Source organism: Zonotrichia leucophrys, chromosome 7 (genome assembly GCF_028769735.1).
Source record: "Zonotrichia leucophrys gambelii isolate GWCS_2022_RI chromosome 7, RI_Zleu_2.0, whole genome shotgun sequence".
NCBI classification, from domain to species: domain Eukaryota; kingdom Metazoa; phylum Chordata; class Aves; order Passeriformes; family Passerellidae; genus Zonotrichia; species Zonotrichia leucophrys.
In genome coordinates, this window is record NC_088177.1 from 9,505,490 (window position 1) to 9,517,766 (window position 12,277).

The following is a 12,277-nucleotide window of genomic DNA, read 5'->3' on the forward strand; positions in this document are numbered from 1 at the left end:
GCCGCAGAAGAGTGTCTGGCACGGCTCAGATGCCAAGGGTCGGCGCCTGCCCGAGAGCTACTGCGAGACATGGCGGACAGAGGAGCGAGCAGTCACAGGCCAGGCTTCCTCCTTGGCCTCTGGAAAACTGCTGGAGCAGATGGCCAGCAGCTGCCAGCAAGCCTTCATTGTCCTCTGCATCGAAAACAGCTTCATGACCGCCACCAAAAAGTGATACCCGCCCTGGCACCCCCGAGTACCCCCATGTCCCTGGGGAGGGTTGGGCAAGCCTGCACCCCAGCACCCCTGGGCCCCTCAGCCCCCTCCCCGCGCCCACTCTTGCCCCGCAGGGTTTCATTCTCCTGCAGACCTGAAGCCAAAGAGTATTGCCATGGCCCCTGCCCTGGGTTGGCAGGGGCTCAGGTCCCACCTGGGGCAGGGCAGCCATGGGCTGGTGGCCTTCCTCCTCCTCCTCCTCTTCTAACTCCTAATATTTAACCACTTCAGCTTGTTCCCCTCCCTGCTCGGTTGCTGTTTCTGGGATGGCTGGGTGGGAGAATGCTCGGCAGGGAGATTTCAATGCTGCCATGTGGGCTGTTCCCCGCAAAAGCCTGTAGGGCCTCTCTCACCCCAGCCCCCAGCCCCGCACTGTCCTCACCAGGAGCTTGGGGTTGGAACCAAATCCCTGCTGCTGAGGCCATAGGGTCTTCTCCAGCCAAGACACCAGCATCCCACCCAAGGGATTGTCCTGTGGTGATGCTGGGGCTCTCCCAGATGGTCTCATCCTCCCCAGGTAAGGACCATCCCATCATCATTCTCACCTCCACCTCCCAGCCAGCAGAGCTCTGGTGGGGGTCTGGTCTCCCCCATCCCATCCATGCACCCTGGGGAACCCAGACTGTGCCCCCACAGCCCAGGTACAGCCCCAGCCAGCCCAGGTACTGGGGTGACAGAGTGTCCCTAAGGTGTGGCCAGCTGTGCCCTTGGCACGTGTTTCTCTGTGTGTGCGTGTTGAGCACGTGTGCTACCAAGGGCAGGCACTGCCAATTCCCCCTCCCCGTGCAACCTTTGCTGGGCTCAAATGGCAAAGGCGCAGCAAAGCTGGTTGGAATTGGTGGGGGCAAATTCGAGGTGCTAAAAAAAAAAACAAAAAAAAAAAAAGAAAAGAAAAAAGAGAAATTTGTAACTAGCTTTTTTGTTATTCTATGGAAATTATTACCATAAAAGTTGTGCGATTCACACAGTTTCTATTTCTTACAGTCTACTGTATTTTGTGTAATTAATGCAATTTAAAGTGTGTGGATCTTTATATTTTTTTTTGTCATCAGTTGTGTCCTATAAACCATTTTCTAAAGGCACTGAATAAAGAAACATTCTCTTGTAGCCTGGCTCCGTGCCATGATGGGGATGCAGCGGGATGGGGGCCCCATCCACACCCCATTTGTGACACATGGCGGTGGCACCATGGGAATCTTGCCCCCACTCTGTGTGTGGGGACAGGGAAGGGGCACAGCCCTGTCCTCACAGAGCAGAAAACACGTCCCAGCCATTACATCCTTGACAGAACAGCAGCCAGGACCAGCAGGGGGACAGGACGCCGAGCACACGGTGGCGATGACAATGCTCACGTGGGGAGCCAAGAGATGGCCACAGTGTCGTGGCACCAGCGCTCAGGCTCGTATGGTGCCCGCCTCCGGGCTTTTCTCCTGTGCTGGAATTTCCACTGGGAGCTGGCACGGCTCCTTGGCCAGGGCCAGCTCCACCGGCTGCCTGCGGTGGCTGTGCTGGACACCCACTCTGATGGCCGCCAGCAGGTAGACCACGGCCAGCAGGGTGAAGTAGCCAAAATACACATAAAACTGCAAAAGAGGAGAGAGGGGAGAAGAGCACTTGGAGCCCTCCCTTCATCCCGCACCATTCAGGGACCACCTCCATCCTAGGTGCGACCCCACCCCTACCTGGGGATGCACGGATAAGCCCAAGCCCCTCTTGTCAGCCACGATGATGGTGATGATGGTCTTCAGCACTGTGGCAAAGAAGGTGTTGACCCCGAAGACCAGAGCACAGAGCTCTTTGGAGAGGGAGGTAGCAATCTGGAAACTGGGAAAAATGGGAGCACTGGTGAACCCCTGGCATCAACCCGGCTGCCGGGGTGGGAGTGGGTCCCCAGGAGCACCACGCACATGGCAATGGGCACCAGGAACTGGTGGGAGCCACGGAAGAGGACGTAGGCAGCATAGCACAGCCAGATGTTGGTGGTGGAGTTCATAAGCAGGAGCAATCCCGCCTGGAATGCCGTAACCACTCCAATTACCAGCTCTGACCACAGCTTCCAGCGGATCTTCACGTAGCCAGCAGCGAAGGAGGCGACAGCTCCTGAGGAGGGATGAAGGATGCTGTGAACAGCTCAAGGATCCCCCGCCCTACCTAGGCTGGGACCCAGCCCAGTAACCATAATGTCATCCCCAATGCCACCAAAAACCAAAAAACCACCAAAAATACCGTAAGGACCACCATTTCCAAGGGGTGCAGCAGGACAGCAGTGACGCCCTGCCTCTCTGGTGTCCCCAGCCATTCCCACAGGAGGCAGCAGGATGTCTGTGTCCACCCACACCCCCAGTGTCCCAATCCCAGGCGAGTTACCCAGCAGAGTGGAGGCAGCATCCACGCCTCCATTGTACACCTGGCGGTTGTCCGTGGGGGGAGAGATCTCGTTCCAGAGGATGTGAGCATAGTACAGCATCAGGTAGTACCCAGCCGAGTTGAAGACCCACCACAGGGACCAGAGGCGGAGCTGGGGCTGCCTGGCCAGCGCTCCCAACTCCTGCAGCATCCGGCAGAGCACCATGTCCCGCCAGCCCCGTGTCCCCCTCCCGCTGTCCCCCCCGGCCATCCTGTCCAACTCGGTGGGCACAGCGGCGTCACCAGCCCCCCCGGGACGATTGAAGAAGAGGCTGCGCCGGGGCCGCTCGAGGAAGAGGGTGAGGATGAGGCCGAAGCTGACGAAGCCCAAGGAGACGTAGTTAAGGGTGAGGAAGGGGACACCACCCAAGGTGACGCAGAGCTGGCCCAACACGGAGCTGGTGAAAACCCCCAGGAGCACAGCGGAGCGGGAATAACTGGCCATCCGCTGGTAGCGGGACGGGGCGACCAGGGAGAAGATGTAGGAAGAGTAGGCAATGCGGGCAGCCATGGTGATGCCGTAGAAGAACTCCATCAGCTGCATGGCCAGGACAGAAGTGCCCCGCACCACCAGCAGCAGCCAGATGGAGATGTGGCTCAGGCTCTGCAGCACCAGCACGGGCTTGTAGCGCAGGTAGTCTGTCAGCAGGAAGATGGGCACCAGCACAGCCATGTAGGAGTAGGACAGCACCGGTGTGATCGCATTGGTCACCTGCCATGAGGGCAAGGAGGGGCTGAGTGCTGGGCACATCCCTGGCAATGCCCCCCAACCTGCAGGTGGTATGGGCACTGGCTGCTGACCCCCATGGCAGCGCCTCCTCGGGGAGGACTGTGACCAGCAGCATGCTCAGCTGGGGATCTGGCTGAGCCTTGGCCCCTTCCTGTGCCGGGAATGCAGCGTTCCCACAGCGCAGCAGCCAGCTGGGATTGAGGCCAGCATCCCTTGGTTGGGAGATGAAGACATTGTGGCCCCTCCTTGTCTAACCCCATCGTTGCCAGTGGCCTAGCAGTGCACTATGCCATCATGGAAAAGTCTCCCCAGTGGGATGGGGCATGACTTCTCCCAGCCCAGCACCCTCCAACAGGCTGCTACGGTGGGCAGCGGTCACACACTGCCCCCAAAATCAGTTGCCAGCCTGGGCACGAAGTTTTATGCCAGGGCAAGTTGAGCCTAGGACTCAGGGGATAGGGTGACCTCACAGCCAAGTGAGACAAGGCCCCACAACACCCTACCTTCCCTGCCCAGAAAGCACCACCGTGAGTCACCACATGCTGCCATGCCCAGGACACGACACCCCTGTGCACCCCAGAAGCACCGAGGGATGCTCTGTACAGCCCCAGGCTGGTGACCATGGCCATAAAGGGGGACACTAGGGTGGGGGACCAGATGCCCACAGCTCACCTCTGCCTTTGTGAAGTTCTGGTCGGGCCCCAGCAGATAGGGGGTGATGAAGCTCTCCCCGGGCCGGATCTGTGTCATGAAGCCATAGAAGCAGAGGTAGCAGACTTGTAGCTTCCAGCGCCGGTCCAGCACCTTCTCTGGCGCCGGCTTTTTGGCGCCATCATTCTTGGGCATGGCTCTGCAGCAGGACAGCAGCATTATCCTGGGAGCCATCAGCTACACAGGCTCTGCTGGACCACGCAGCCCCTCTCTGTCCGCAGGCGCTCTCGGACACATGGAAAACCAGGGCGCTGCAGTTTCTGTGGAAAAAGCAGCATTTGGCACAGGTTCAAAATTCCTCAAGAATCGCAAGGCAAATAAATACCACTACCTTCTCCCCAGGAGATGTTCTGGGAAGAAGCAAAGCAGCCGTGCATCTTGCTGTGCAGAAGCGGGGGGGGGTCATTTCGGGCGGCATTCATACATCACGTGCATCCGGAGCCTGGATGCACGCAGCATCTGGATCCACAGTGGGGCATTCTCAGCTCCCATCACCTCCTTTTCTTCCCCTTTAAGACTTAGTGGGGTTTTGCTGCTTCTTGGAGCAACACTTCCTCTGAGCTGCACAGGCAGAGGGATGCAGACGCCCTGCACTGGGAATGCTCTGGAGGGGATGGCACAAGAATGTGCTGGCTGTGGAAATGAGTTAATGTGCACACCGGGCATGGGGCCACCCGTGTTACTCAGTAGCGGGATGGCCGGCAGGATTTCAGCTGAGCCGCAGGCAAGCGGCTGCCCCTTGGCTCTTGCCAGGGGGACACAGTGCCCAGCCTGGGGAAATGCAAAATGCCATGAGATTCATGGTCCAGAGAGGGATTAAAAGCTCAGATCCTGAGGTCTGGCTGCAGGAAAGCTGGCAGTGCCAGGAGACCCGATTAGCAGTCATGGGATGAGGGCAGGGACAGGAGAAGGCCTGGACTGATGTCCTCCCAGCACTCCCCACTCCCACAAGAAGTCACCTAGGTGACTTATCATGCCACATGATTCCTCCTATTCCAACACACGCCACAGGAGCAAGGTTTAGAAACCTGATTACCCAGATAACCACAGAACAACTAATCACAGTCATTAAAAAGTAAGTTCATGGTCCTAGTCTGTGTCCCACTGCATCCTGCATGGTGAAACTGGGGGATAATACCCCCCCTGCTGCCAGATAACACAGGATAAACAGGGACATAAGCCAGCACTGGTGGTGGCAGAGGAAGCTGGTGGTGACCTAAACCTACAGGACGCCAAGTGTCCATCTGCCCCAGTGAGGACACACCACTCCAGCAGCATTCCCATGGGATTTCAGCACTGGTTTGGATTTCATCACCAAAACACGTGTGTGCCAGAGCTCACAGCTGGGGCAGCCCCTAAACAATCCCTGGGGATCAAAGAGGCGCTCACTTGCTCCCTCGCTGCCTGTCCGGCACCGGCTGGAGCACCGGCCCCTGCGGTGGCAGGAAGGGCAAGGAGCAAGGAGCAAGGGCTAACCCCCGGCAAACACCCAGTCCAGCACCGTGCCGAGGCCACTGCCAGCTGTGAGTGCCTGGACTCTGCTCCATCACTTTCTTGTCCCCAGGCTGGGCTGTAGATGTCACCTGCAGCAGCTGCTTGCCACCACGTGCACCACAACCCCTGCGGGATGTTTGCCACCCTCCGCTCCCCATTTCTGCCCTGTCCATCCAGGAGGGATATATACATGGATCCCTGGCCCACAGAATACCATCCACACTAAATCCAGGACGAAGCTGCTCCATTCCCAGGAGCACTGGCTCCTAACTTCCAGCATGTGGGTCCCCACACACTAAGGGACTCCAGACCAGAACCCACCTAGCTGCACCCAATCCCCCTTGTCCAGAACATCCATGGAGCTACTTAGCTCGAAGTGAGCGGGCATGAGTACCTGGCGCAAGCCAGGGAGTGGAGGGAAGAGGAAAAAGGAGAAGAGGGAGCAGAGCCGGTCCGTTATCACCGTGTGAACCTGTTTATCACCGAGTTACCTGGGTGTGACCTTGACATGGATCACTGTCACGTCACACACCGCTGCCATCCCGGGGTCAGAGGCGACACGGGTGGCAGAGCCACCGCGGTCCGGAGGGGACAGCCCTGGGGCACACAAGGGACACTGCCAAGGCGCCACGTGCTGTGCGCGGAGCTGCCGCGCCGAATGGGGCGCGCCAATCCCTGGGGTACCCTCCCTAAAACAAGGGCTGGGAAGCTCCTGAGAATGCATCCTCGCCCACCGTACGAGCACCTCTCTGCCTCCCACCGCCCAGCACCAAGGGATGGGCGCTGCGGGGTGGTGCGGGGTGCGCTTGGCAGGGGAGGGTGTTGGGAGTACGCGGCACCTGCTCACCCCGAAACAACGGCGGGGGAACCAACAGAGCGGGGGGAAACAACACAGCACCCGGCACACATGCCCAGCACCCGGGGGAAACAACACTGCCGGCATCCCAGGGACCGCCCCGGGCACGGCACCCGCACCCCGCACCCTGTACCTGCGGGCATGAGCACTGCGGGCCGCGGCCAGGCGGATCCGCGGCTCCCCGCTGCCACCCGAGCCCGGCCGGCGGCGAGCTCGGGACAGCGACAGCAGCAGCAGGAGGAGGAGGAGGAAGAGGAGGAGGAGGAGAATGTAGGAGTACCTCGGGAAATGTAGTCTCTATCCACGTGCGGGGCGGCGTGGGGACTCCAAAACCCACAGTGCAGCGGGTCGGGAGGAAGGGGAGGAGGAGGAACAGGAAAAGCCCGGCCACGCCGGAACAGAGCTGTGCCGGCCCCTGAGTCCCGTACAGGGACAAATCCCCCTCCGAAAGCGTCGGCAGGGCGTGAAGGAGCCCCTTTTCCACTGCCCTCAGCCGGGCTCCGCTCCTTGCCCATCTGCCGTGGCCGCTGGGCTGCGGGCCGTGGGGGACGCTGCCCCCGCCTTGGCTGCCTCCGCTGATTTATGATACCCATGGCTACTTGGATTTATTTCTGCACCCCATTTGTTTCCTGGGGGTGGATTTGTTCCAGTCTATGCAGTTGTGCCGTATCCCAGAGGGTCCCGAACAGTTCCCCGCTGTGCTCCAAGCAGAGCTTCCGAAACTTCACATCCCCTCACCCAGCCTGGCAGCGACCCCCGAGAGTTGCTTATGGGGTGAATCCGACCTTCAGGACTTGGAGAGGCTGAAGCATGGCCGTGCACTTCTTCCGGAGGGAAGAGCATCTCGAGAGGAGGTGTAGCCCCCCGAGAATCGGCCCTCGGAGCTAGTGCCCCATCTCACGGGAGATGATGCATCTTCAGAGTGCATCTTCCGAGGGCATCTTCTCTCCCCGCCTTTCCTCCCCCTTTCCCAGCGCTCACCCTGCCAGAAGCAAATGCAAGCTGACAGGGCTCGGCTATTCCGCTGAAATATTTATGTCTTCCCGCCTGGAAGTGCGGCAGCAGGATCCCAGACGTCCGGGGACTGTCTCTTTCTCACACACACACACACAGACACACACACACTCAAGCCAGCCTGTAAGGTCCAGGCAGCCCTGGATATTCCAACCCAGAGGCTTCCAGGCCAACTGAGCCCCCCAGGTAGTCCTGGGGAGGGTGGCCAGACCACAGCAGACGTGTCCGTCAGCTCCCTGTGTGCACGCTGTCCCTCCCGTGGGCAGGTGGGACCTGTCCGTACCTCGCTGGTGGCCAGGATGGAGGCAGGGTTGGGTCCCTCCCGTACACGCAGCCGGCTCCGGGTGCAGGAGCTCCGCAGGGTGTGGGTCCGGGGCGGTGTTGGGCGCCCGGGAAATGCCAGCATCCTGGTGCAGAGCCACCTGGGCAGAGTCACCGTGGGCGGTGTCACCGGGGACTGTCCCCAGCCGCCACAGGGCAGCGGCAGGGACTGGGTAGGGGCAGAGCTGCTTTAGGGACAGGAACAGGGGCTGCAGTAGGGCGAGGACAGTGAAGGGCGGGGGAAGGAGTAGGGACTGAGTAGGGTGGAAAGCAGGAGCTGGGACAGGAGGAGCCGGTTTAAGGGTAGGAACAGGGGCAGGGGATGTATTAGCGAGAGGGCAATGACGGGGCGGGGGCAGGAGCAGAGACTGAGTAGGGGGAAGAGCAGTAGTAGGGACAGGGGAGGAGCAGGTACAGGGGCTGCGGCAGGGGCTGAATTAGGGAGAGGGCAGTGGAGGGGCTGGGGCAGGAGTAGGGGCTAGAGGAGGAGTTGGGCAGGGGAGGAGCAGGTTTAGAGACGGGAACAGGGGCAGGGACTGGCTCTGGGACGGGAGGGCCGGGGCAGGGGCAGGAAGTCGGGGGGCCGGGAAGGGCTGGGCGCTCCTGCTCGGCTCCGGCTGCCGCCGCCCCTGGGTCAGCCCCGCCGCTCCCCGCCCTGCCCCAGCCGTCCCTCGCTCCCTCCGTCCGTCCGTCCGTCCGGACACAGGTAGGACTTTGCCTTCTCTGAGGGGCGCGTTCTGGGCCTGGGGGGCCGGGACCCCGAGAGGGGAAGGAGGGTCCCGGTGCGGGGCCGCCGATGCGTGTGGGGGCGGCAGCACCGGGGCTGGGCGGCTCCCGGCGCTCCCCATCGCTCCGGGGAGCGGAGGGCGTGCGCCCACCGAGCCTGGCCCCGTGTGCTGCCGCCCTCCCGGCTGCTGGGAGTTTGCGGTCCCTGGCTCCCGGAGGGAGCTCTGGGAGGCTCCCGGGCTCTTCTGAAACAATCCCAAACTGCTGTCCCCGCGTGGGGATAAGTCGGGATCCCCAAGGGGAACGGCTTTCCAATCCCGCCCCCACTCGCTAGCGCAGGGAGAGGTGTGCATAGGGATGGGTGACGGCGGGGATACTTCATGACTTTGGGTGGGAATATCCCGAGGGGTCCCACGGTGCTTTTCTGAGCCTTGGCTGCAGTTTCTGGGTGCCAGCACCCGTGGAGTCTCACGAGTGTCAGGCTGGTGGTCATTTATGAGCCGTGCTCCAGGTGTGGTGATTACCAAGTGGTGCCGATGCAGCCTCAGCATCAGTACTGGGGGGAGAAAAGGGGTCCCAGGCGTCAAAACTTCTGCTGTATTTGGGTAGATATCTCTCGGGAGCCCATTTCCCCAGGCAGAACTTTCTGTCCTTCCTCCGAAGTCAGAATCATCATAGAATCGCAGAATGATTTGGGTTGGAAAGGACCTTAGAGACCATCTAATTTTAACCCCCTGCCACAGACAGGGCTGTCACCCACTGTGTCACTGAGCTGATTCTTCAGCATGTGCCTCGAGGGACATCAAGGGGGCAGTGGGTGCCCTGTGCTCCCCACTGGAGCCGCCACCTCTCATCGCACGGAGCAGGCTCAGGAGGGGTCAGTTTATTCAGCTCTGGCTCCCAGGGCCGTGTCTTTTGCTGACCTCCTTTCAGCAGGTCCTCCGGGGGCCTGGGTGACCCCCGTTCTGGGGAGGGCTCTGTGCAGCAGCCCAGCCAGCGCAGCATGCTCCAGCAGGCGCTGCAGAGATCCCCACCCCGTGCGGGTGCTGCGTGGCTCCCCGGGAGTCACTGCAGGCACACAGGGCAGGTGGGGCAGCTCGGGGTGTTGGGGAACGCCCGCTGCTGCTGTGGCACAGGTTGGGTGTTCCAGCTTTCCAGGCCTGGGCGGTTCATGCTGCCTATCCTCGGGAGAGCCGAGAGCGTCGGAGCGTCACAAGGGATGCGGTACCAGGCAGCGGGTGGTCCTGGTGGTTCTGGGTGGGCTGGCAGGGGCACAGGGATCCCCCAGCATTGAGGGGATGCTCAGCAGCCCCTGCTGCAGACTGTAAGGAAGCAAACTGGGGATGGAGAACCCTTGGCAAGGTGAAGCTCATCAAAATCTCCATGACCTGGTCCTTGCTTTCAAGGAGCATTTGCGTAGCGGCCTGTGGGAGAATGCAAGAGGGAAATCTCTGTCTTGCTTTAAATGCCCTGGGCGGGTCCTTGCAGGTACCAAAGCACTGCCAGACTGCTGAAGTGGGTCCATGGGGCCATGGCAGCAGGCCCCAGCTCAGCTTAGTACCAGTGTAACCCCCAGCACCTTTCCCTTCTCTTTTAGACGGCCCCAAGAGAGGCTGGGCTTGTTTTGGAGCCCGGTACAGCAAGGCTGCAGTGCAGCAGCCACTCCTTGGTGGAGCCTTCACTCCCAGCCCTGGGAGCTGGGAGCATCACCCTCCATCTTCCTGCCCTGTGCCAGCTCAGTGATGCTCGTGCCCACTGCCACGGCCATGGTTTGAAGCTCCCACCTTTCCACACTGCAGGAATAGGTCCATTGTCATCAGGTTGGTAGGAAAGCTGGGAGCTGCCACCTCTCTGCCTGCTTGCAGGGAGGAAAACCTCCTTTTAACACAGAAATGCCGACTTGTCCCCAAGGGGCACTTTTCCATCAGGGAGGGAATATGGGATTCTGCAGCAGGCTAGTTCCCCCAATTTGGGGAAAGCTCATCAAGTCTTGGCACACCAAACAGTGAGGATCCCATCAGAACTACAGATGGTTGGTGCGTTCCTAAATGAAGAAGGACTCAGGACTGCAGGGATCAAGAGCCTTCCCCTCAAAGCAGTGGAAATAGAGAGCTTTAAGTTTTCCACTTTATTTTTTTGAGTTGTGTTTTCACTTTGGTGGACCCCAAACATTGTCCTGTTTGCTGGGCAGGCTTTGTGGTGAGACATGTGGAAGAGAAATGATGTTTTCCACTTGAGGGGCCTGTGTTTCCAACCCCGTTTGGTCTGGCAGCAGCCCAGGTCTGGGGTCTCACGGCATGTCCCCCCCTGCCCTTGCCAGGGCAGCGTTGGCACCTGGTGGGTGCACACAGTGGGAAAACCCAGCACTGCGCAGAGGAGGAGAAAGGGTCTGCATGTCAGGGCAGCCAGCCAGCTTCTGCCAGGAACGGGTTAATGCTGGAACTCCAGCTCTGGTATCCTATTGCTGGCTACTTTGGGTAAAAGCTTTTTTGGCTCTGTTTCAAGGGCATCAGGCTGGAGGATGACTCATGCATCCCTGCCACCCAGGAGCAAACCCTCTTGTCCCTACTTTCTCAGCACAAGGTGATGATTTCCTGAAAATCCAAGTGCCCCAGAGGCCTCTGATCATGCGTTATAGGACTCTGCTCAGCTGGGCTGGGGAAAGCTGCATCTAGGACTTGCTTGTCCTGAGAGAGCTGTGGTGGTGACATCTCTGGCACGGGTTCAGATGCTTGTGTGGGTGTCCCCACGATGGGGAACTGTGGGGGGCACATTGTTGGAGGATGCTTTTGCTCCATAACTGACTCTCCTCCCTTTATTCCGCAGGGAAGGAGCTGCCCATCCAGCTGCAGCACCACCCTGCCAGATGTGCCTCCAGGTTGTGCTGCGCCTGCAGCCCGCTCCAGAGGTGAGGGGGCAGGAACAGCCCCACCCCGGGCCTGGGGCTGTCCAGGGGACCCTTGGGGTGATGGTGGCGCGTTCCCCCCGGCACAGGTCACGCAGGCTGGTGGCCATTCCAGGCCGGACACTGCTGTGGGCATGGGGTCACGGCCGTGGGTATGGGGACGTCACCACTGTGGGCACCACCATGGAGTGGTCCCCTTTTACCCAGGTGATGATGTCCCTGCTGTCCAGTGTGCTCAGAAAAGGATAAAAATGAGACCTTTGGGCAATGGCAGTGGCTGAGGGCATCCAGGGAACATCTCCTTTTGTGCAGGCAGAAAATGGAGGGCTTGGAAAAAGTTTTGAGGTTTCAGGGTGGAGTAATTTCATATCAGGCAGCCTAATCCATCTCTGGAGTGACCCTGCTTGGGGTGGGAGCTGCGCCAGAGACCTCCAGAGATGCTCACTCACTCTGTGCCTCTAAACTTTGCTTAAAATGTAAAAACAATTCCCTATTTAAAGGCTTTTATTGGACTGATAACATGAAGGCAGGGCATGACAACATGAGCCCAGGGTATCTGGGAAATGAAGCCCTTCCCTGGCGCTGTGTGGCTCCATGGGACAGGCAAGCCTGTCCATGGTGGTTTCCTCTGTGACTCAGTTTCCCCAACTGGAAAACAGGTTTTTCTGGGGTTCCCTCAGGGAAATTTTGGGATTTTCCCCAAATCTCCCCTCCAGGACAACGGGATGCATTTGTGGGGGACTTGAAATTGCCTATTTTGACTGCATAGCTTGAGTGGCCATGATCCCCAGGGACACAGCAATGGCTTACCCTCTGTCCCAGGCCATTCCTTTGGATGTGCAGTGGCACTGGTGCTGTA

General features: G+C 59.7%; 3 protein-coding genes across 4 annotated transcripts in view; 2 read left to right on the top strand and 1 right to left on the bottom strand.

The window, feature by feature from the left end:
• COL18A1 (collagen type XVIII alpha 1 chain) overlaps positions 1–1,362 on the top strand; it is a 36,358-nt gene extending 34,996 nt beyond the window's left edge. Inside the window, exon 43 of the mRNA XM_064718493.1 lies at positions 1–1,362. Within this exon, the coding sequence (XP_064574563.1) occupies positions 1–214 (214 nt within the window). The 3' untranslated portion in view covers positions 215–1,362.
• Positions 1,328–8,354, bottom strand: SLC19A1 (solute carrier family 19 member 1). 2 transcript variants are annotated; one of them, XM_064718495.1, is made up of 6 exons: positions 7,750–8,354; positions 4,064–4,362; positions 2,623–3,373; positions 2,163–2,355; positions 1,938–2,079; positions 1,328–1,838 (listed from the first exon to the last, which is right to left on the bottom strand). In XM_064718495.1, exons 2-6 carry the CDS (start codon positions 4,274–4,276, stop codon positions 1,650–1,652), a joined length of 1,488 nt encoding a protein of 495 aa, XP_064574565.1. In that variant the 5' UTR covers positions 4,277–4,362; positions 7,750–8,354; the 3' UTR covers positions 1,328–1,649. The 2 variants fall into 2 exon arrangements, with proteins under 2 accessions (XP_064574565.1, XP_064574564.1); XM_064718494.1 differs by lacking the exon at positions 7,750–8,354 and adding an exon at positions 6,586–6,724.
• LOC135450341 (uncharacterized) overlaps positions 6,594–12,277 on the top strand; it is a 24,592-nt gene continuing 18,908 nt past the window's right edge. The window contains exons 1-5 of the mRNA XM_064718408.1: positions 6,594–6,722; positions 7,733–7,960; positions 8,263–8,493; positions 10,111–10,333; positions 11,340–11,421. Of these exons, the coding sequence (XP_064574478.1) occupies positions 6,594–6,722; positions 7,733–7,960; positions 8,263–8,493; positions 10,111–10,333; positions 11,340–11,421 (893 nt within the window). The remainder of the gene's footprint in view (positions 6,723–7,732; positions 7,961–8,262; positions 8,494–10,110; positions 10,334–11,339; positions 11,422–12,277) is intronic.

What these genes read in the sequence shown, in the direction of transcription:
- SLC19A1 (XM_064718495.1), bottom strand. Translation starts at nt 4,276, where the DNA reads ATGGCTCCCAGGATAATGCTGCTGTCCTGCTGCAGAGCCATGCCCAAG. An exon ending in TGCTGCCTCCACTCTGCTGG is followed by an intron (nt 2,356 to 2,622) that starts GTAACTCGCCTG and finishes ATCCCTCCTCAG; the next exon opens with GAGCTGTCGCCTCCTTCGCT. An exon ending in TTCCTGGTGCCCATTGCCAT is followed by an intron (nt 2,080 to 2,162) that starts GTGCGTGGTGCT and finishes CATTTTTCCCAG; the next exon opens with TTTCCAGATTGCTACCTCCC.